The sequence below is a fragment of the Tarenaya hassleriana genome, unplaced genomic scaffold, assembly GCF_000463585.1.
Source record: "Tarenaya hassleriana unplaced genomic scaffold, ASM46358v1 Cleome85, whole genome shotgun sequence".
In the NCBI taxonomy this organism is placed as follows: Eukaryota; Viridiplantae; Streptophyta; class Magnoliopsida; order Brassicales; family Cleomaceae; genus Tarenaya; species Tarenaya hassleriana.
In genome coordinates this window covers 110,576-135,096 of record NW_010970923.1, presented here as the reverse complement: position 1 = coordinate 135,096, position 24,521 = coordinate 110,576, and the positions used below count along the sequence as shown (strand labels likewise).

The following is a 24,521-nucleotide window of genomic DNA, read 5'->3' as shown; positions in this document are numbered from 1 at the left end:
AAAAAAAAATTGATTAGGAACCCTTCAACTTCAACGTCCTACGAACCTGAGATGCTAGCAAAAGAAAAAAAAAAGAGAGAAAGTCTAGCTAGAAAAGAAAAAAAAAAGAGAGAAAGAGAAAAAGAATGAATGTCGAAAGTGTAGACTAGATACGATTAGGTAGAATGGTGTAATAGGTTCGAGAAACATGCTTGGTAGATGATTGAAGTTCTTGGATTGGTTCTAGGTAGTGGTATAGATCCCATGGCTATGAAAGATTATCCTTTAGAGAGGGAGATCATACTAGACAGACTTGATCATTGTTCACGGGAATCTAGGTCGGATAGAGGTTTCGCTCTCGATTATCATTTTGAGTTATGTCATTGTCTCACCCTCCTTTTTCAGACCGCTTTTCACGGAGAATTTGCTCGAGGACGAGCAAAGGTTTAAGTCTGGGGGAGTTTGATAACACGTATTTTGGGTGACGTTTTGATATAGGATGTCTAGCGTATTTCACTCTATTTTACATATTTGTAGGCATTCTAGGGCACATTTGGTTTCGGTATTGCATGGTTGTATTCTTTGGTGTTTAAACAGGTTTCCATGTATAAAAAGAGCAAAAAGAGTGGAAAAATGGACTGCGGATCATCACGGATGAAACGGGAACATTTGGAGTATTTCAAGGGAAAACGTGAAGCTTAGAAAACGTCAGATCTTGCAAGTCCTATAACTTTCACTCTACAAGTCCAGATCATACATTCTCTACATTCTTAGAAAGCTCTCTTCGATATCTACACATAGACGCCAAGATCACCAAAATCCGATGTCAGAGCAGGAAGTTATCGTTTGCTTTGTTACCTTCTCACACTCATATTATTTTCCCTAGATTTAGACTTGGATTTAGATTTGATTCAGTTGTTTACTTGTCCCTGTGTTCGACCCTAGCTACTACACACGATCCGTACACTTGCGGTTAATTGTTGAGTCTAGGAATATTATTACTTGATCATATTTCTACACCTAAATTTGCGACATCAATAAGCCTCTGACCATGGCTTCTGGATCGATCATTGATGCTTATTGGAAGCATGAGGATGATGATCTGGACGTGTCCAGTTTGATGTTTGGAAAGATGTCTTCGGAATTGCGTGAGCAATTAGATGACATGGACAATTCATTAATGGTTGATCAGTTGAATGTGTCATTCCAAGAGAAAGCTGGGAGCCAAGGGAAGAATGATATGGTGGTTGTTGGAAAGAGTTCCAGCAAAAGGAAGCGTTCCAAAGGTAAGGGCAAGAGGAAAGTGACAAGTGTTGTCACTAAGCCTAAGCCTAAACCAAAGAAGGAAGAGTGTTATTTATGTCATGCTGTTGGACATTGGTATAGAAATTGCATACTCTACCTGGAAGATCAGAGGAAGAAGAAGCTTGCAGATGCTTCAACTTCTGTATCTTCGTTATAGAGGCTAACCTGTTTACTTCTACATCATGGGTATTGGATACCGGATGTGCCTCACACATTTGTGAAAATGTGTAAGGACTGTGGGGAAGTAGACAATTAGCGAAGGGAGAAGTAGATCTCCACGTCGGGAATGGAGCAAAAGTTGCTGCATTAACCGTCGGGACTTATGATCTGACTTTACCTTCTGGCCTTGTGTTGGAGTTGCATGATTGTTATTTTGTACCTGTCATCAGCAGGAATATCATATCGATTTCATGCTTAGACTCGGATGGTTTCAGATTTGTTATTGAGAACAAATGTCTGTCCATTTATAAAGGTGATTTATTCTATGGTAAGGGTTACCAGTTTAATGGTCTTTATGTTTTGAAAGATGAACCATCTAGATACAGGTCGATCTATAACGTAAGTACCAAGCGGTTTAAGCCGAACGACTTAAACCCGAACGACTTAAATCCGACCTATCTCTGGCATTGTCGACTTGGTCACATCAATGAGAAACGCATTGCGAAGCTTCATTCTGATGGACTTCTTGATTCTTTTGATTATGAGTCGATTGAATCATGCGATTCTTGTTTGATGGGCAAGATGACAAAATCTCCTTTTTCTAGAAAAGAAGAACGGCTAAAGAGTTGCTAGAACTCATACATAGTGATGTATGCGGTCCTATGAGTTCGCCCGCTAGAGGAGGTAATCTGTACTTTGTTACGTTTATTGATGATTTCAGTAGGTACGGTTATGTCTACTTGATGAGACATAAGTCTGAAACGCTTGAATTGTTCAAGACTTTCAGAAATGAGGTGCAGAATCAACTTGGCAAGACGATCAAGTTGCTTCGATCTGATCGAGGTGGCGAGTATATGAGCCAAGAGTTCACTGACTATCTGGCAGATTGTGGGATTGTCTCACAGCTGACTCCACCTGGAACGCCACAGTGGAATGGCGTGTCTGAGAGGAGGAACCGCACCCTATTAGATATGGTACTGTCTATGATGAGTCAAGTAGATCTTCCTAAATCCTTTTGGGGTTACGCCTTGGAAACGACAGTGCTTATACTGAACAACTGTCTAAAAAAGTCGGTTCAGAAGACACCATATGAGATATGAACTGGGAAGCGTCCTAGGTTAGCATTCATGAAGATTTGGGGATGCGATGTTTATGTGAAACGTCTGGCTTCTGATAAGCTATCCGCCAAGTCTGATAAATGCATATTTGTGGGTTACCCTAAAGAAACTAAAGGGTACTAGTTCTACAATCCATCTGAGAACAAAGTGTTTATTGCTCGGAATGGATCTTTCTTGGAGAGAGAGTTCATCTCCAAGAGAGTTAGTGGGAGTAGAATAGATCTCGAAGAAGTTCGAGAACCACAAATAGTCGAAGAACCGAGTGAACAGGTCGAATCGGTTCAACCTGTGTCACAAGTTGTTGAGACAGCACCTCCTAGTGGACCTCGGAGATCTGGTAGAATTCGCCAAGAGCCTACAAGATACGGTTTTCTTGTGACTGGAAACGACGAACTTATGTTGTTAGAACATGACAAGCCTACGTCGTATTCAGTGGCTGTGGCGAGTTCCGATTCCGAGAAATGGCACCAGGCCATGGAGTCTGAGATGAATCCATGTACGAAAATAAAGTGTGGACTTTGGTCGATTCGTTCGATGGTATTAAGACCATTGGATGCAAGTCGGTTTTTAAGAAGAAAACCGACATGGATGGCATCGTGCATACCTATAAGGCACGACTCGTCGCGAAAGGGTTTCGGCAGATTCATGGTATAGATATGATGAAACCTTTTCACCAGTCGTGATGCCTAAATCCATACGGATTCTGCTGGCCATAGCTGCATATTATGACTACGAGATATGGCAGATGGACGTCAAGACCGCATTCCTTAACGGGAATTTGTTCGAGGATGTGTACATGACACAACCCGAGGGTTTTGTCGATCCTAAGAGTCTGAGGAAGGTGTGCAAGTTTGAGAGATCCATTTATGGACTTAAACAGGCTTCGAGGAGCTGGAATCTTCGATTTGACGAGGCAGTCAAAACGTTTGGCTTCCTGCAAAACGAAGATGAGCCATGCATTTATAAGAAGGTCAGTGGGAGCGCAGTGGTCTTCCTTGTACTTTATGTGGATGATATATTGCTCATCGGAAATGACGTTCCTACTTTGCAAGGAGTAAAATTCTGGCTAGGATCAGTCTTTTCGATGAAGGACTTAGGAGAAGCCGCCTATATTATAGAAATCAAGATCTATAGAGATAGATCGAGAAGGTTTATTGGTCTAAGTCATAGTACATACATTGACAAGGTCTTGAATCGGTTCAAGATGCAAGACTCCAAGAGGGGTGCCTTGCCAATGGGACATGACGTGGCTCTTAGCCAGACTCAGTGTCCAAAGACACAGGATGAGCAAGAGCGCATGAGTAAGATTCCATATGCCTCGGCAATTGGATCCATCATGTACGCCATGTTTTGTACTCGTCCGGATGTATCATATGCATTGAGTATGACTAGTAGATATCAGTCTACACCAGGTGAGGCTCACTGGATTGCGGTTAAGAACATCCTTAAGTACTTGATAAGGACAAAAGATTTGTTTTTTGTGTATGGCGGATTGGAAGACGAGCTCGCTATAAGGGGTTATACCGATGCTAGTTTTCAGACCGACAGAGATGACTTCAGATCGCAGTCAGGTTACGTTTTCTGCCTGAACGGTGGGGCTATTAGTTGGAAGAGTTCCAAACAACCAACCATTGCAGATTCACTACAGAAGCCGAGTACATAGCAGCATCGGATGCAGCTAAGGAAGCTGTTTGGATCAGGAAATCGTGGGAGGCCTGGGCGTCGTTCCTAGTATTGCAGATCCCATTGAGTTGTACTGTGACAACAATGGTGCGATCGCACAAGCTAAGGAACCCCGGTCACACCAAAGATCCAAACACATACTCAGACGATTTCACTTGAACAGAGAAATAATCGACAGAGGAGACGTGAAGATAAGCATAGTGTCAACAGGTGATAATATTGCCGACCCGCTGACAAAGCCTCTCCCTTCGTCAAAGCATGATGGTCATGTTATGGGTATGGGGATTAGATGCATGTAGGATAGATCATAGAGCATAGTGGGAGATTGTTGGTTGTAATGCTCTACGATGATCCGTGATATGACTTTTTGACTATGTAATGATTCATTGGTTTATGAATGCATTACTTTTCCGTTATATGATTGGCATGTTTGTTATGTTTCGGAAGATATCCATGAATCATTGCAGATGATTCTAAACTCCCTGGTCAGTTGTCATTGTGGAAACAATGATGAATTAAGACCAGCATGAGGTGTGAGTGATGATGATGATCATATGCATTGGATGCAAATCACAATCATGGGTACTTGTTTGGAACGAGTGATTGGATGACCCGCATGAGATTGTCATATGGACATGAGTCATGACTTGAATCTCTACAGCGGTTCGTTCTTGGATCCTCAGACCTGAGATGTCTAGAGTATCTGATATGAGGAGTGGCGTGTGTTGGCTGCGTCAAACGTCATCTTTAACAGGATGATTATAACGGCGTTGCTCAGATACGTTCATGAATCATATGTAGATAGTAGACATGCAATATGAGACTTGTCACCTCCTTAACAGGAGAGATGTCGTTGGGCCCCTCGTGGAAATCGGACTGTGAAAATACGTGGCCACGCTATAGATGAAGTTACATCTATTTTATCAGTCGATTTGCCAAGACGAGTAAGCGGTTGAACTGGAAGGGTGGCTCACACCATGCCCTTGTTCAATATATGACATCGTGAGACAAAGGATCAGAACTCGAACTATTGCTGGCTTTGTTAGATCATCTCTAACTCTATTCTAGGTGGGTGGTCATGGCGTCTTGCTAGAGGCTAACCATGACTTTGTGGTTCGGGAAAGGGTTTCCGAAGTCACTACCACTTAGAATGGGCCTACAGGATCACACACCATTAGGGATGGATAACATGTGGAGAGTTCGATGCGAATCGGAACGACGAAACGAGCTGGAAGAGTTTCAGACGTGTAGACCGATAGGTCTAGGACATAGACCGATCGGTCTACACGTAGCTTGGACCGATCGGTGTACACGGAACGAGGTGGAAAAGTTCCAGACATGAAGACCGATCGGTCTAGGACGTAGACCGATCGGTCTACGTGAAGCTCAGGAGGTCAGTCTAAGCGAAGCTCTACCGATCGGTCTAGGTGTAGACCGATCGGTCTATGCGTCGTAACAGTTTCCTTTTTCGCGAATTTTAGGGTTTTGGCCATCCTATTTGTTATGGGAGCCGCCCCAAAACCCTTAGCAATCATCCTCAGACATCCTAGACTCTTTCTAGAGGCTTTGAGAAGTTTTCTTCTGAGTTCAAAACCCCGGAATATCGATTCCAAGTCAAGGACGTTGTTTTCTCTTCACAAATTCTAGCAGATATGTTCCAAAGTGTTGGAATTCATTCCGCCGGTGTGGATACATGTAGAGGAGTTGTACTTTCAACTCTTTGTGATTAAAACAGGCCCTGGATCGATTGATACTTCCAGATCTTGATAGAACGAGGTAAGTACTTGAATCCCACGATGATATACACGTTCTTTCGGGTTATTGCACAATTGGTTTTGTGTGACGTTTGGCTAGGTTTAGATCTTTTTCTTCCGCTGCATGAAACCTAGAAACCAAACCCTATATCGATGAGATCGCATGCTAGGAACCCGCAGGAAACCCAACATCAAGTATTTAAGGATGTTCTTAAATACGATTCAGTAAGCCTCACCTGGTTCAGACTGATATATATTTGTCATGCTCAATCGTATGATACAACCGGATGAGTACATAACATGATAGATCCAATAGCCGAGGCTTATGGGATTTTACTCATTTTGGACATTGATTCTTGTTGAGAGTCATATCGTGTGCCATTGGCAAGGCATCCCTCTTAGAGTCTTGCATTTTGAACCGATCGATTCAATACCTTGTCAATGTATGTGTTCTTACTTAGAGCTAGAAGCTTTTTTTATCTAGGTCTATAATCTTGACACCTAAAATATAGGCGGCTTCTCCTAAGTCTTTCATCGAAAAGATCGATCCTAACCCATTTTTTACTCCTTGCAAGGTAGGAACATTGTTTCCAATGAGCAATATATCATCTACATAAAACACAAGGAAGACTATTGCCTTGTCAAATCGAAGATTCCAATTCCTTGAGACCTCCTTCAGTCCATAAAAAGATCTCTTAAACTTGCACACCTTCTTCGGACCCTTAGGATCGACGAAACCCTCTGATTGTGTCAATACACATCCTCGAGCAGATTCTCGTTAAGAAATATGATCTTGACATTCATCTACCATCTCGTAGTCATAAATACACAACTATGACCAACATAATCCATATGGATTTAATCATCACGAATGGTGAAAAAGTTTTTTCATAGTTTATACCATGAACTTATCGAAACTCTTTCACAACGAGTCGTGCCTTATAGGTATGCATGACACCATACATGTAGGTTTTTTTCTTAAAAATCCACTTACCCAATAATCTTAATACCATCGAATGAGTTGACCAAAGTGCATACTTTATTGTCGTACATGGACTGCATCTCAGACTTCATTGCCTAGTTCATTTTTTGGAATCGAGACTCACCATAGCCTCTGAATACGTTGTAGGCTCGTCATGTTCTAGTAACATGAGTTCGTCGTTTTCAGTCACAAGAAATCCATATCTTTTGGCCTCTTGACGAAGCCTACCTGATCTCCGAGATTCAGTGGAAGATGTTGTTTCAACAACTTGTGATATAGGTTAAACCGTTTCGATCTGTTCACCCGGTTCAACAACTATCTGTGGGTCTCGAACTTCTTCGAGCTCTATTATACTCCAACTGGTTTTCTTGGAGACGAACTATCTCTCCAAAAATATCTATTCCAAGCAACAAATACAATACCTTGTTCCCGTTTGGATTGTAGATACCAATACCATTTAGTTTTCTTAAAGTAACCCACAAACACTTATATATCATACTTGGCAGATAGGTTATCAGAAGTTTAATGTTTTACATAAATGTCGCATCCCCAAATCTTCGTAAATGTCAACTTGGGACGTTTTCCATTCCATAATTTATATGCAATCTTTTGAGCCGACTTTGTAGGAAGTTGTTCAGTATAAACGTTGTTGGTCCAATGTATATTCCCAAAAGATTTAGAAAGATCAACCTAATTCATCGTAAACTGTACCATATCTAATAGGGTGTGATTCTTTCTCTTAAACATATCATTTCATTGTGGCGTTTCGGTGAAATCAGTTGTGAGATAATCTCACAATCTGCTAGATAGTTTGTGAATTCTTGGCCTATATACTAACCACCTCGATCAAATCGAAACAACTTGATCATCTTACCAAGTTGGTTATCTATCTCGTTTCTGAAAATATTTGAACAATTCAAGGGTCTCAAACTTATGTTTCATCCAGTAGACATAACCACGACTAGTGAAATCATTAGTAAACTTAACAAAATATAGATAACTTCCTCTACCGGACGAACTCATAGATACATGCGGAATGAGAAAAATATGTGTCCAAGAGTTCTCCATCCCATAAATTATGGTCGAGATAAGCTGTATTTTACCCGCGTACGAGCCCATCTATTTCCTAATGAATTACTTACGCGACAGCACTATTCAAACATTATGAACAAGTTGTCATCGAGTGGCTCGGCCTATTGCCGAAGAAAAGATTCCCGAAGCCTGAGAGACTCCATACGAAACCAAGGGTTTAATGAAAATTTGATTTTGCATAAACGTTTGATGACTAGTGTCAAAATGGGTCAAGTTAATCACATATATTAAAATGGACCAGGTTTATTAAATATGCCTTCTTAAATAACTTTTAAATCTACAATCCGGAAAATGATTCATTCTACCATATAAAAGAAATCAGTACCAGTTTTGGCTTCAGATTCTGTTTCGAAAGAAAGAAGATAAAAAGAACAAAATTGAGCCCGTTTTACATAACTTTTAAAAGCAGCATTTGGTAGAGAGACTCCTAACACTGCTTCTCTCCACAAAGGTGTATTTTTAGAAAGTTTTAGAGTATTTCCTGATCTCAAACATGATGGAAGAAATGGAGACAAGATCTTTGTTTAGAGCAGACGACGCACCATCGATCTTCTTAATGCAGTCTGTGAGTCTTGTGTAATACAGCAGGAGTTGCGTCAAGGCGGCCCTCAGGATCTCCATACCGCACAAGAAATTGCTGAACGATGTTATGATATCTTTGTGCATCATTTCTATCGCCATCTTCCATCTGCTTCCGAAGTCTTTCACCAGCGGCTCTACTTCAGCAACCGTTATGGACCTCTCTGGGTTTGAACTTGAATCCTCCGCAGCTGCAGATGGAAGACATTTTAGTGCCGACTTTTTAACTTTTTGGAAAAGTTTGAGGGAAAAAAGCAATGAGAAAGAAGCTGCTTACAGGCTCGGCTTTTCACAAATTTAATTAGATCACTGAAATGCTCCACCAGCAACTCTTCCTGCAAGGCAAAATGGATTCAAAATGTGGACTAAAACATCTCAAGTACTTGTGTTGTTCTTAGTGGACTTCAGAAGCATATTTCAAAATACAGATGTTATGGCTACTCACTGACAGCCCATAAACCATCAGCCCTTACCACAAAAAACGAAGAGTTACTCTTTAGCAATTCCTCGAAATGCATTTGGATTTTCCCACCATCTTGACCAGCTTCCTGGAATTAAAATACAGGAAGATCATTATACTTTCACCTGGCGGGTACGCTTAAGAGTTTTGGATTTGCTGCTACAAATCACAAACTCCCATGCAAAGCTTTAAGTGGGTTCAATTAATCTGAGATAAAGATTTTCTCCACCTTAAGCACAGCAATCGTCATATCATAGTTGTTTATAAGAAAAACAATTTGCTGTTTTGGCTTTGGGAACAATTTTGCGAGCTTGAGAATCAAGTCGTCGACAGCCATTCTCAAACGCTCCAAATTTAGATCAAGCTGCAAGTACCATCGATAAATGTCAAACAGCTTCGAGTAATATATCTTGTAATACAGAGGGGAATGCATATACAGAACCTGCCCATCTCCATATTCAACATTCAGGTGAATAAGTGACGCTGTGAATTCAGCATAGCGCCTCATAACATAGTGAGGATGGATATCATCTTCCCATAATGTCTTCACATTAGCATTACGCAGACTGCTGAGGTGCAAGTCAAACACCAACTTGAAACGAGGCCATAAACAGAGATTAACCTGTTCAATTTGTCAGAACACACAAGATTCCTTTAAAGAGCTGCATTTACTAGACGATGGCCAGTGAAGTAAAAAACAGGTCTTGTTTAGAGCAACAATTGAGAACAAAGCGATACATTTAATAGTACATTCAAACCGAACAACGAGGAAAAGGTATATGCAAACCTTGTCTAGATATGAATCCAAGCAAGGAATCCTCCTTCGAGTCATGACAAGCTGTGAGAAGATGGAAAACTTAGTATTCCTTGTAACACTTAAAACTCACATAGTAACCATTGGTATTGGTAGTTGACCAAAAGAAACACCATTGACATTATTTGTCAAATCTTTGGGAATCGGCAACTGATAAGTAACACTGTTTTATCATACTGATAAAAGCAAAACATCTGACCGTGGTGACATGTCGACTAGGAAAGAAGAACTCAAATAAAGGTACGAATTGAGAAACGTGTTTATATATGAGTAGTGTATCCAAAAAGCAGTCTCAGACCCCAAGGCTTTGCGTGTCCACATTAGTCAGAAGAAAACGGTGTTCGGTTAACTCAGGACCACATAATATTGGGTTTTCACATGACAACGGGAAACATATAACTTGCACAATGAAATTACATAATTTACCTGGTGGTGGTGTATGACGCGTATCATAAGCATTAGGCCAATAGCATCATAGCAGTTTGAAAGCACTAAATGGAACTGTTCATCGATGACACCAAATGGACCTGTATCATGCAGAATCAAACATGTAAATCACCACCAAAGCGTGCTACTTCAATCATCCTATATTCTTCTAGAAAGACGACATTACTCTTTGATCTTTCCTACCAAATGGTCGTCATACAAACTTGGATATGTCCAATCAGATTTCTACCATCTTGTTATATTAATTGAATTGAATTGATTTTGATTTTTTATTCTGGTTGTATCTATATATTTGAAGTAAAATATGGTTAAAGAACTTCTGTAATATCATATGATATACTTGGGATTAAGGTTGTTTAAGTTGAATATGATACTCTAATAAGGTTTAGGTCCTAACTCCACCACAAAAGCTAGTTTAAGAGTGGAGGTTTGACCCTTACTTATATATTGGCCCAAATCCCTCTCATTTTCCAATGTGGGACACTTATCAATCCCTCTCATTTTCCAATGTGGGACACTTATCAATCCCTCTCATTTTCCAATGTGGGACACTTATCAATACCGTCCGCAGAAGAACGGTCCGTCAAAGGCCCACCGGAAAGTAGAGAACCAGGCTCTGATACCAATTAATAAGGTTTAGGTCCTAACTCCACCACAAAAGCTAGCTTAAGAGTGGAGGTTTGACCCTTACTTATATATTGGCCCAAATCCCTCTCATTTTCCAATGTGGGACACTTATCATACTCTCTCTCAACAGCTAAAATTTCTTCAGAGGTTGATCAAATATGCTACAGAAAATGTGAGAGAGGGTAGATGTTACCAGAAAAAATCTCATAAAAGATGGATTCTTCGCCAAAGAAATCATCACAAAATATGTACCTGATAAATGAAATAAATAACATTAACCATTGAGGAGTTGAATGATGAGAAGCAACAATAGAAAAGGGAGGGCAGAATCGACAATACTCAGAAGTAGCTGTATCCATAAGCAGCTTGTGCAAGCTTCTGAAGAGCACTTCGTAGGGATATTTGATAGAGCTGGCTTCAGCTATGTGCGGGATCAATGCAGGTTGATCAATTTCCTACAGTTGACATAAAATCAAATCCACATCCTTTACCGATCAAAACATGGAGTACCTATATTCAACTACAAGAAAATATACCCGTGGTATAGATTGAGAGAACAAGTTTCTATACTTCCAAAAATAGACCCAAAATTAGTATCATCTTCAGAGTCAAGAATCAGAAAAGTAACACAACATTAAGATCGGCCAGCACAATGGCTCAAACACAACTAATCAGCATTTGCAAATCAATAAATGAAGCATACCTTTAAAATGTTTATTCTCTCACCCAATGCAAAGACAGCAGAACGATTTTTCATGGGCTCCCTTACGATTGAGAAGAGGCCAGTGCTTCTAGTCTCTATGCCGATCAAGTCGCTTGATTCAGCTATATCTAACTGTAGTTTCTCAAGTGCTTGAATATAAGCACGAAAATGAGCACTTAAAACCTGAAAACACCAGTAGTATTTTAGACATATGCATGAGAATTTAAATTTAACACAAAATAATGATGTCATGCTCTGAGAGATTTCACAAAACATAAGCAGGAGTGACAATAATTCAAAGCATAAGCAGCGAGCAGTTTGGCTATCTAAGGTACATACATAAATAAAACAATGCAGTCCAACTTTTACATTTTATAATGCTCGATCAAAGATACAGTTGAGTATGAGCTTTACTTTGTAAGAGTTCCGTTTCAGGGAAGAAAACTTTGGTTTTTCTCCACTCAAAAACTTACAGACGCTATTGCGGAAAGGGATTCCCAACAAAGACTAGACAATTGAATTTATATCCTACACACAGCTTCACTGAACTGACAAAGTGTTCGCACAAACAATTCTAGCGTTGTCCTTACCTCCCTTGCTCATGTCATACAATACCTAAAAGGCTGCAGCACATATTGCAACAGGATAGACAATAATCACCTTGTTCATAGTATCGACATAGGCTGCACGGACATTCATAAACACCTCCTTACCATGTTCCTTGAGGAAGGAAATGATGTACCTGTAATTTAAACCATAATCAACAAAGCATAGACTGAAAAAGTTATAGATGAATCCGCTAGTTGAAAACAAACTCATATAACAGCATGTCAATAAATTTTAAAATAAATCAACCACAACACAAACACCAATATCATGGAAAAACTCAAATTACAGGGAGCACAAAATAGCTTGAGATATTAGTTTGGTAGACACGTTCATATAGAACCCATCAACAGAAACATGCAGTTCAGAAGAAAAAGAAGCTCTGTACTGTGAATACAGCAATGTGGCATAAATAATATAGAGCTGTTAGTAGAACATTACTCACTTGTACTTTAGCAACACGCTTTGTTGAAGAATCTGGATGTTTGTTTTTGGTTTCCTCAGGGCTATAAGCTTCTGGACAATAAAATCATACACCTGCAAAACAGATACGTGACTGTCGCATAAGAAATTATTCACAGAGAGGTTCATGTGTGCACAGTTTGAGCACTGAGAGAGAAGTAACAAAAACCAACTCAGATTATATAGTACTAAAATTCATAGAACTTATGTCGGACACGCCTTTGCTAGGCCATCAACTCCTTTAAGATATAAAGGGCAAAGCTTCAGAATCCTAGTCTCATCTCCATGTGAGAAAAGATTGGACTATTCAGGAAACTTAGCTTCTGAGGTAAATTATCCAACAATTGCCCATGTCAAGAAACATAACATCATAGAATTAGTAAAGTAAAACATAAAAAATGCATATTTGTTCGACAACATCGAAAGCAGAAAGCAAATATAATCAATAACCTTTGAAATGGCCTTTTGCCGGAGCTTCTCAAGCTCCGGCTCAACATCTCTTAGAGATTTGGAACATTTGACCACAGGATCCATCTCAATGAACTTCAGCTTCTTACTCAGAATTTCAAGTGTTCTGATATAGTCTTCGTTTACCTAAACAAGGAAACACCACAAGTATCTAAGAAATCCAGAAACACGAGATTTTCCTTCAGCATCTGCAGTAGGACTCGAAAACTAATGCCAAAAAAAACATTGTCTACAAAAGTTAAAAGAAAGACGAGGAATAATGAATTCCAGTTCAACTAACACATGTAATGGCATCATGAAACCCTTGCATCACATTCAAATGACAGAAAAAAGAAAAGAAAGAGAAGGTGCAATATCAATAACCTGCATGAATCCTACCAAATACCAAAAGCCATCGCAAAAGAGCATAAATTGTATATACCTCTCCATCAACAATTATATCTATCATCTTTGGTGGAACTATAATGTCTTCCACAAATTTTGCTAGTCTCGATTCAGCCACCTGTTCAACGGGTAGGAACATAAAACAACAACACCAAAACAGTGGCAGTCAAAAGAGAATGCTAACATCAATCCTAATTGATTTATACCCTTCGGTTTTTCAGTCTCAAACCCATGTCCATTGATTTTTCTTGTAGAATCTTTATATCTGAGCTTATAGAACCAATCTCTTCCTGGAAAAAAAGAGAAAGAATCAAGACAAAAGAGAACAGGAGAAAAGGTTTAGTTAAGAGTAAAAGAACCGTGCATGTTTTTCCAGATGAAAGAAAGACATACCTGGCAATAGGAACATGGAGAGAAAGGAATGAACAAAAAAAAAACATTTTACAGACCACATGAATGGTTACAACACCTGAAATCCACTCAGGAGACTTTCCATTTGTGATAAGATGCTGTCACAGTCACGAATCTGGTCATGAAGTGAGACTAAGTTATCACTTTCTATAATGTAATCCTGGACATACATGAAGGGCAAAGCATTAGTGCAAGCAGAATAGAGAGCTGAATAAAATCTTCTACTAGTAAATGCCGAAAATATTACACAGAACAGGCGGAAACCCTATCATGTATCATCAATAAAATAACAACCTGAATCGAGTCCAATTCCACCTTACGCAGATTGTTTTCAACCCCTTTTGCATAGTCCCTAAGTTTTGCACCACTGCAGAGTATGTTGGAAACAACCTGAACAGACACACCAATAAGGTGGAGAGGATGTCATATCATTGCATCACAAAGTCTGGTCAGTACATGTACAGAGCAATTGAAAAGAAAGTAGACATGAATATGGAAACAGAAGAGTGACAACCACATGCTTGATTTCGTTCTAAGCACAAGTTTCTATCTTAAAAGTTCTAGTACGAATATTCTCAACTTTGGAAACAGTCAAGAAGGATTTAAAAGAGATGGTTTAGTCATGGAGTAAGTTAATAAAGCAGAGTAACAAAAGGAGCTGGAAAGAGAAGTTAGAGAACAAGCTCAGCTGAAAGTTCCTTTGGACAGCCAATATTAAATCCAGAGGCATTATGATTATCATACTTCATCACTCTCACATTCTTCTAGTTCTTGCTGAAGCCCTTCCAATGACACATCTTCACTGTCATAAGAAGAAGATTAGGTCAATTTTTTCATTTGTGGTACAAGTATTTGAATATATGTCATTTGCAAAATGTAAAATGAAAAGAGTAAATAATTCTGAATAATTCAGAGAAGAAATGCCCTTTTTTATACAGATCTCAGAGGAAGGCATCAGAACTGCACCTGCCTGAGTCCTCTTCAAAAGACAAGTCTCCAACAAATGCTCCTAAATCAAATCCGATTTTCTGGGTATTATTGAGTTCATCCATGGCTTGGCCCTATCCAACACACAAAGATGCATAAAGAAAGAAGGACATTTCAGTGCAAATACAGAATGGCAACCGGCAATATGGTTGAGCATAATGCGAACCCAGATTCAATATCACTTAAATCAACTTTATACTGGATCCAACAGAAAGCCGAAGAATGAGATTTTGCTGCATCATTGATATGCACTAAAGAAGTGATACCATACTGCAACTGCAAAAGCTACAGCTTCTCTTTAATAAAAAAATGCAATTGGTGCTCAATTATCCAAAATCTCAAGAAGAAAACAAATCACTGAAGTTCTAAACCATAAATCACACGGGCTACGCTGAAAATCCAGAATCACATTATGAATCAGAACCTGATATATAAAATGAACAAGCAATTGACTTCAAAGTCGTGGTTTCAATCACCGATGATTTGAGATCCGAAGTACCAATACGCGTAAGCAAAAAAAAAAAAGACCAAAACTCAAAGAAAAGGCAGGATCGGAACAAGAAAATGTGCAAAAAGAAAAGGACAGTTAAAAGGAAAAGGTTTGCAGACAGTGTGGATTCGATCGAAACTCCTCGTTAGGGTTTTCCGGGACGGTGACGACGGTCGGCGGTGACCGGCAACGAGTAACGGAACGGGAAGAGAAGTGTATGAAAGGATCTGGTAATTTTATAGATTTTAAATCCTAGTAAGGGTAGTATTGTATTTTGAGCTCTTGATGCTACTAATGCACGATAACTTTTTTTTTGGGGGGTTTTAATTTGGGTATATTTAAAAAAACGGTTGGTACAAAGAACATGATCCACGATCCACATTCCAAGCCAACGATATCTAACTCTTATAGGGAGATCTTACAACCTCAGCCCTTTACAATTACATCTGTATATCACGATGTAAGCTTGGGAATGGAGCTACTGCATCATTTTGGCACGACCATTGGATAGAGTTAGGCCCGCTCATTGAACATATCGGACCTCACGGACCGAGAATATTAGGGCTGCTCCTAACAGCAAGGGTGGTCCACGCAACAAGAGACGGAAGATGGCAGCTTCCACCGGCTTGTTCAGACCAGACCCAAAACCTACACATACATCTGCTGCACAGAAATCCACCGAGGAGCGATGAAGGGGAGGATAGGTACGAGCGGAAAATGAAGAAAAACACTTATGGGCCGCAGTTTTCAGCAGCAAAGACTTGGAAATTAATCAGAGCACGATCAGCGGAAGTAAACTGGTGGCAGATGATCTGGTTCAAGCAAGCAATTCCAAGGTATGCATTTATGCAATGGATGACTATTCAGGACAGACTCTCCACCTGTGATAGGTTGATGCGTTGGAATAGTATACAGAATGCTGGTTGTGTTTTATATGATGTAGAACACGAGATGCACGAACACCTATTTTTTAGGTGTACCTACAGCTTTGAGACGTGGAGCATCTTGGCAGAGCAACTATGGCCTAACCCGCCGAATGAACTCTTGCAATGTCGTGCTTGGATGGAAGGTATTCCGAGCGAGGATGACAAAGGAAGAAAGACTCTGATGAAAATATCTTGATACCGGTTTTTATGTTTATGAACACATCCGGTCTTTCTATTACATCAATACAAAATTGGGAAAACTCCATATGTATCGTAATCCTATACAAAATTTTAATTTGAAAAAATTCAAGATCTATCACAATCCATCAGCAAAACACAAAATGTATCGCAATTTCTTACACGATATCAAACGGTGTTGAGAATCTACGATTTTCATCATAAAAATGATAATAAAATAAAAAATAAAATTTAAAATTTAAGATAAAAATTGATTAGTCAATTGTGTTATTGATTAACTTAGATATATATATATATATATATCAGGAATGTAAATTTAAGGTTATATATCGGATGAATGGTGATTCATTAGGCAATTGTGTAATTGATTAATTGCCTAAAAAATTGGTGGTTTAAGGGGGTAAATTTTTAATATTTTTTTCCTAGCGGGACGTTGCGCCCCGAACCCCCGCTTTACCCATGATCTTGGATGTAAAGTAAAATGGAATTAGAAAAACTAATGAGATTATGAATCCTAATAGGATTAACAGTCCTAAAAAATTAAGAATCTTAATTAGATTAGGAATCTGAAAAAGAATTATGAATCCTAGTTAGATTAGAAATGTTAATGGGATTGACAATACTAATAGGATTAGTAATCCTAAAGGAGGTAGGAGTCCTAAAAGAATTACAAATCCTAATTAGATTAGAACCCTAATGGAATTATGAATTTTAAAGGGAATAAAAAAACCTAATGAAAATAAAAATCCTACGATAGTAGCAGTTTTAAAACTAATGGTGGAAATAATATCCGAATATCAAAACAGAATTATACCATATATTCGATTTGATTCATATTATATATGTATTAATAATATATGGTTAATTTAGTAATTAATTTATAGATAGGAGAGCAACTTTGTGAAAAATAAAAATATGCAAGGGTTTTTTTTGTTTCCCTATTCTTTCCCTCTCTTCTCTTTGTCCGTCGACCACTCTCCTTCTCTCTCATCATTTTTGCATATTCCAAATCCATCGACATCAACCTCCTCTGCAATATTTCATTCAACCGTCTCCCTTTTTTTTCTTTTACTTTGTTGTAATACTATGATTTAGGTATTTTTTTTAAAAAAAATATTTAACGATTTTTCTACTTGCAAATATAATTTCGTTTTTAATTTTATTTTTTTAAATACAAATAATTTTCTAAATTTTTGAACCGATGTTTATATATTTTAGTTTGTGTTTGAGTTTTTTGTAATTTTATATATTATTTTTATTATTTTTATATCGGATACGAATAACAAAATTTGATATTTGTAAGAATACGAAAACGAAATCTAAAAAATTCTGATCTGTGTCTACTTCTAATTAAAATTATTTTACGAAAAAAATATTATATTTTTTAGTTTATTATAAAAAAATCATCAATTATAAATTTAAAAAAAAAACCACCAACTATATAATTTATTCAAAAATCATATTTTAGTTTAAATTTAATATAAAAACAATCACCTATTAAATTTATTAAAAAATCAACAACTATCTTAATAACTTAAAAAAAATATGTTACTTTAAATTTGTTATAAAAATATATAAATTTTGAATACAAAATCATATGTAAATTATATATACAATTTAAAAAATTAAAAAGAAATTAATATTTATATAAACTCATCACATTATAATATTTAAAATTTACATAAATATCGACAATAAACTTATATACAAATAGTATATTTAAAATTAGGTATATATTTATTAGTTATAAATATTCTATTTCAAATTTTGTGATATATTAGTATTTGAAGAATTGCAAACTATCAATTTGATTTTTTTTAAATTTTTAAATTAAAATATTATATAGTGTATAATTTACATATAAATTAATTATATCAAATTTAATATATCTAAAATAAAATAAAAATATGATATTTTTATATTTTGTATCATATAAATTGATGAAATTGTACATATAAAATATAAATTTCTTAAGTAATTTGGATAGTTGATGTTGATGATTGTTTTTTTCTAAATTTATAAATTTTTATAACAAATTTAATGTAAAATATTTTCTCCAATAATTTAGATAGTTGATTATTTTTTTATTAAAACTAATAATTAATGTTTTTATATTAAATTTAAAGTATAAGATTGTTTTTGAATAAATTCTATAATTTATATTTTTTATATTAAATTTAAAGTATAAGATTGAATAAATTATATATTTGATATTTGATTTAAAATTAAGATTATTTTTTACAATTAATTTAAAATATAATTTTTGTGCGTGTGAGAGATAGTAGGTGTAAAACTGAAAGTAGTATATAAATTTACTATACCCTCTATGTTGCACATGTCGAGAAGAGCCCAAAACGAACTCCTCGGCGACTAGTCGAAACCGGAGGAGCCGATTGATCCAACCATGGAGCAGAATGGCGGCGTCAGAATTCATGTCGGAGGATTGGGAGAAAGCGTTAACAGAGACGATCTTCTCAAGATATTCTCTCCAATGGGATCCGTCGAAGCCGTCGATTTCGTCAGGACCAAGGGCCGCTCCTTCGCCTACATCGATTTCTCCCCCTCCTCCGACAATTCCCTTACCAAGCTATTCTCCATGGTGCGTTTTCAATCTCTGCTTCTGGGATTCGTATTTCATCCATTTCTTAAGTAAAACCCTTGTTCTGTCTAAGGGCCGCTCCTTCGCCCACATTAGGTTTTCAAGCCCTTGCTCTCTTCTTGTATTCGATTCGTAATCCATCAATCTCTTAATTTATTGCTGATTCTTTTGTCAAAACTTCAATATTATGCTCCTCTGTATAGTGTTCTATCAATCTCTTCTTTTCTTCTTGTTCCGTATTCATAGTTCTTGGATTTAGTTATAAAATACTGATACTTTGGACTAATTTTCTCGGCCTTTTGCCATGGTAGTACAATGGATGTGTTTGGAAGGGCGGGAAACTGCGGCTTGAGAAAGCTAAGGAGCATTATCTGGCGAAGTTGAGGCGCGAGTGGGAGAAGTGTTCCGATGATAACACCAGTTGCCTTCCACAGCCACCGCCTTTGACTTCCGACACTTCCGACGACAGTCACCTGAAGATATTCTTTCCCAGACTCAGAAAGGTGATTCATGATAATCATAACTGTGACTGCTTTAATCTGCATAGGAAAAGGAGATGGTGCTCTGAGCTAATACCCTTTTGCCATCGCTGGCTTATTGAGTGGAGCTTTTGTTGCAGATGAAATCTGTGCCTCTCACTGGGACTGGCAAACATAAGTATAGCTTCCAGCGTGTGCAAATACCATCCTTGCCAAAGTATTTTTGTGACTGTGAGGAGCACGCTACATCTCACACTCTGCAGGGGAACCGATGTCATGATGTAGAATCACATCACGCGGGAATAAACGAGGAAGAGCTGAATATTATGAACACGGTGATGAATAGACTCTTTCAGGCAAACGGGGAATGGGAAACAGGGGGTTTTGTAGAAAACAAAAAGGACAGTGACATTGAAGAAGATGACCAAGATAACCTCGTCATCAATGTGGTATCTAGTGTGAATTCTATTTTAACCTTGTCGACAAACAGGGATCTGGAGACAGTCTCGAGAAAACGGGTATGTGGGACAGATATTTTCCTGTGTTTTCTGTTAACACTATTGTATCATCTAGATTAGATATAATTTGTGTCCTCTATTGTGTTTTGCCTCAGAAATCCATACACAAGGAGACACAAGAAACTAGAGAAGGATATATTCAAGGAAAGAAAAGGAATTGTGGTCATCCAAGCAAGTTAAAGCAATATATGCCGCAGATACCAGAAAACAGTGGTCCTTCAAAAATGGATGCAGATAACTCCTTGGTCGGATCAAGTAGACAGGTATCAGATGTCAACCGCTCAAACAGCTCTGTTTCCCGCCCTCAAAAGTCTTCCTGGAAAGCACTTATAGCGAGTGCAAATAATAGCAGCTTTAGTGTATCCAGTGTCTGTTCAGACTCTGCTATTAGCAAAGAAGGGCATCATACATCAAGCAACTCAGATTTTGTTAACTTGCCCACTGAAGAAACTCTGAATTTAAAGGAAGCGGGTGCATCAGAAATGGAAGGATCGGCAGCCAAAAGTATTGTCAAGAAGCAGAAAAGTAAATCGAAAATGCCGAGGAAGTCAGCTTCAGCAAATAGAACTGAGAGGATTGAGTCTACACCTGTAGTCCTCGCTAATGTGGAATCTGAGCTCGCGGAAGTTGAATCAAGTGTCAGGTACTCTGTCATTGATACCTTATTTCAGGATTTGTCGGATAAAGAAACGATTGTAGGTATGGATAGCAATCCAGTCGCCTTCAGTCGACTGACAAGCATCAAGGATGATCAATTTGTGCCCGAGAAATCAGATGCAGAAAAAGAAATGTGCAAAGAAAATCAGAACTTAACCGTGAAGGAAAATGTCGCTAACTGTTTGGATGAAGGGAAGGGGAATCTCGAAGCGTTTAACATAACAGCAAGAGGTTCTTTCTGGCGCCAGAAATCATCATGGACTCAGCTGGTCAGCGAGAAAAACAGTTCATTCAGTATAACTCAGATCTTCCCAGACTTGAATTCAAAGGATCATGAACCTAGAGAAGTGAACCATGAAGATGATGAAGAGTATGATTCTACCAAGAGAGAAAGTGCAACAAGCCAGAGCAAATGTAAGCCCAATCAAGATGGTTTTAGGGCAATTGCAGTCACCAAGGATACTAGCTCAGATGGTGTTCAACCAAATCAGGGCAGTGATGAAACAAAGAAACTGCTGATTGGGGCAACCCGGGCAAGTAGCAGAATCGGTGAAGATGGTTCTAGGGTTGTTGGTATCGATGAGGATAGTGTCATTCAGAAAAGCCCAGATGCCTTGGAAACAGTCGTCGCCAAAGAACCTGGTTCAATCAAGAGCCCGCTGGCGGGTGAAGAGGGCGGAACTTGTTTGTTCATGAGGTCTGGTGCTTCTTTGAAAGCGTGGGCGGATGCTAAGAAGAAGGTACTGTCCGTTTCGGGGAAGGGAAAACCCCGAGATCAAAGATAATATGTTTCATGCAGGCATCAGATTCTTTGAAGCATGTGGGAGGAGATGATTTGGGGATTTCTACGATCGATTTTGGACTGCTAAGTTTGCTTGATTACTCTTTTATTTCTTTGAAACATTTATCATCTTTGAGCTGGATTTCGGCCATGTTGCCTGCCTACCTCGATATGGCCTTGGATGCGATGTTTAAAACTAGACGATCAATATAAAATCCTTGAGAATTTAATAACGCAAATTTGGATAGCTTGGTGTCCAAATTCACGATAGATTTGTATTAGAAATCTGAGTAAACACCACAAATATTTAGTGTTTGATAAGTAGTTTGTTTTTAAGTTTTCAAAGGAATTTCAAAGAAAAAATTCTCAATAATAGAATAAAAAGATTTGAATGTCACAACTGATGAAAAGTCAAACTTCAAAACATATAAAACCATAAAAAGAGATAAAATGACATAATTTTCATAAAAAGTTTGGAAACTGCTAAAAAAAATACTTGAATTGATTTAAATTCGAATTTCCATTTTAGATATGAAACTGAATCGGTCCGAGTTAGATATGAATCGGCACGGGTTAAACCTTTGAGAATAGAGGTGAAATGGAGTCGGTCCGATTTGAATATGAATCGGTGCGGGTTAAACCTGTAAACCTTCTGACTTGCCCAGGTTAAAACTGACTTGTTCGGGTTACTTTTCGATCTTCGTTCTTCAGTTGTACAAGACATATCTAAGGTCCGTATTCATTCCCACGTACAATGACTATGCATTGTAGTTGAATGCAAAGAGCATTCGAGCGGCCGAGTGCACAACGCTCGACTTGAGGAAGCCCGTACATCGACCAAATTTAGAGCAAAGAGTTCGTCCGAAATATATAACGCTAACGCATGACTGAGCGCTCGCCGTTATCGGAAAAATGATATAAGAGTCGTATGAGTGCAGAAACAGAGGATGAAGTTTTGATTCATCATTGTTCCGTATCGAGAGCTCGTACAAGGACTCGGATTCTTATTTTCTTTTAGTTCTGTACCGATTGTCAAACAATTCGAATTCAATTTAATTTCGATCCAATTTACTCGTCTCTGTAAGAACTGTTGCTTTTCATCCATTTTCACAAAGTTAAATCACAATTTTTAAGCAAGTTCAATGAAACCAATCATAAACCAAATTAAACTAGTTGGGGGCAACTCGTTTAATCATCTATTTATTCGGATTTCGCATCAGTTTTTATTAGGCCTTGTAATGTTTTGCAAATCCCTTTGGACCTAAACCGGATTAAATATATACAAACCGAGTCATAATAGAATCGTGCCATAGATTTGTACCAACTTTATCCGTTCTCCAATGGGAAAGTATTAAGATTATAACGAGGAAAATTTCATAAAATTATCCAAATTTTATCTAAAATGTGAACAATAAATATTTTAATTTTTAAATTATTAAATAAGTATCTCATTTGATCAATTTGTATCAAATACATACCAAATTGATGACCTACGTTAATCGATAACAGTATCGATTAATATCAAATAGATACCAAATTAATATTTATTTGACAATTTATAAATTAAAATATTTATGTGATACATTTAGATAAATTAAAGTATTTTTATGGAAATTTTCCTAAAAATACCATTTGCACATAATACTAATAGAACCCAAGAAAAAAAAAAGCTAGGAACAATAGGAAAACATTTCAGTATTTACAAATTACAAGCATACCACTGTAAAGAAAAAGAGGGGAAAAAACAAAAATGGAAAGAAGAAAAGTTTGACGGTACGGACGGCTTGCCCATATTCTTGAATGGTCAAAATCAGAGATAATTGGTCTTATATTCTATTATTCCTTTGTACAAAACTTGCCTGTTGAGAGGCATATTATGATTATGAATACCTTTGTTGTTGTTTCCAAGGATCATCGCATTCTTGTTGCGGAGGTTACCGCCGAATTTGCCCTTTGAATGTCTCCGGCGATACTCTTCGTTGTTCACCGACGGCCCCACCACATCCGCCGCAAGTCTCACCTTCTTCATCGCCATGCATTTCTGCGATCCTGATAACCCAAATCAACCGATTATTCGATTTTTTTTTTGTAGCAGATTTGACGAAGACCAGACGAAAATTAACGGACAAGGACAAAATTCGAATTCTGAAGATTTGTTTTTCGCCTTATAAGTTCGAATTCGTAGTTCAGGGAGGAAAAAGGATCGAGAAAAATTCAGATTCTGGGAGGAATTTTTCCTTTGGCTTACGGAGTTCGAATTTTATCTTCTCCATGAAATCAGAGAGAAGGCGTTTGTGAAACTGAGTCGCGAGGAGCACCACGCTTCCGGAGACGGCGAAGACCGCCATGAACCCTAGAGGACTCTCCATCTATGATATTTTTCTGCAATGCTTTTGGATCTGTCTCTTGCTACAATTCCAAAAATCGGGAAAACAAATTTTCTCCTGTTCTTCTTAGGCTAAGAGATCGAGGAGAAAAAATATGAGGACATGAACGCAGGATCAAAGAAGAGAAGAGAAAAAGCTGAGAATAAGGGAAACATTGTGAATCCCAAACGAAGAAGAAGAAAATGGAGAAGACGACGTAACTTTATATATCAACTGAAAAAAAATGGGGTTGGTGAAAATTTATTTAAAATAAACAGAAAAAAAAATAGAGAGTGAAGTTTTGATTTTCTTAAAATGAGTGGTGGATTTTGCGACAATTAATTTAAGAAAATATAATTATGTCATTAATTATTTTGGTCACCCACTAATCCATAGTTTATTAAATTTTAGATTTTATTTTAATTTTCTTAGTGACAGGTAATGAATTTGCCTCAGTAGAGGTGTAAACGAGCCGCGAATGACTCGT

At 37.8% G+C, this 24,521-nt stretch overlaps 3 protein-coding genes across 4 annotated transcripts; 1 reads left to right on the top strand and 2 right to left on the bottom strand.

Annotated features, from left to right (window-relative positions):
- Positions 1 to 8,348: 8,348 nt before the first annotated feature.
- LOC104803377 (vacuolar protein sorting-associated protein 52 A) lies at positions 8,349 to 15,777 on the bottom strand. Of its 2 annotated transcripts, none has more exons than XM_010527304.1 (20): positions 15,630 to 15,777; positions 15,000 to 15,094; positions 14,778 to 14,835; positions 14,328 to 14,423; positions 14,092 to 14,148; positions 13,829 to 13,912; positions 13,660 to 13,740; positions 13,221 to 13,364; positions 12,754 to 12,845; positions 12,363 to 12,444; positions 11,703 to 11,885; positions 11,339 to 11,454; positions 11,193 to 11,251; positions 10,352 to 10,452; positions 9,899 to 9,949; positions 9,554 to 9,733; positions 9,341 to 9,475; positions 9,125 to 9,199; positions 8,929 to 8,986; positions 8,349 to 8,842 (listed from the first exon to the last, which is right to left on the bottom strand). In XM_010527304.1, exons 2-20 carry the CDS (start codon positions 15,083 to 15,085, stop codon positions 8,532 to 8,534), a joined length of 2,049 nt encoding a protein of 682 aa, XP_010525606.1. In that variant the 5' UTR covers positions 15,086 to 15,094; positions 15,630 to 15,777; the 3' UTR covers positions 8,349 to 8,531. The 2 variants fall into 2 exon arrangements, with proteins under 2 accessions (XP_010525606.1, XP_010525604.1); XM_010527302.1 differs by having other exon boundaries at positions 14,092 to 14,193; positions 15,630 to 15,776.
- A 3,196-nt stretch (positions 15,778 to 18,973) lies between these two features.
- Positions 18,974 to 21,915, top strand: LOC104803376. Its single transcript, XM_010527301.1, has 4 exons — positions 18,974 to 19,233; positions 19,545 to 19,736; positions 19,853 to 20,230; positions 20,326 to 21,915. The coding sequence occupies exons 1-4, from the start codon at positions 19,039 to 19,041 to the stop codon at positions 21,670 to 21,672; spliced, it is 2,112 nt and encodes a 703-aa protein (XP_010525603.1). The 5' UTR covers positions 18,974 to 19,038; the 3' UTR covers positions 21,673 to 21,915.
- Positions 21,916 to 23,348: 1,433 nt separating this feature from the next.
- LOC104803375 lies at positions 23,349 to 24,230 on the bottom strand. Its single transcript, XM_010527300.1, has 2 exons — positions 23,917 to 24,230; positions 23,349 to 23,717 (listed from the first exon to the last, which is right to left on the bottom strand). The coding sequence occupies exons 1-2, from the start codon at positions 24,035 to 24,037 to the stop codon at positions 23,479 to 23,481; spliced, it is 360 nt and encodes a 119-aa protein (XP_010525602.1). The 5' UTR covers positions 24,038 to 24,230; the 3' UTR covers positions 23,349 to 23,478.
- Between the last annotated feature and the right edge of the window lie 291 nt (positions 24,231 to 24,521).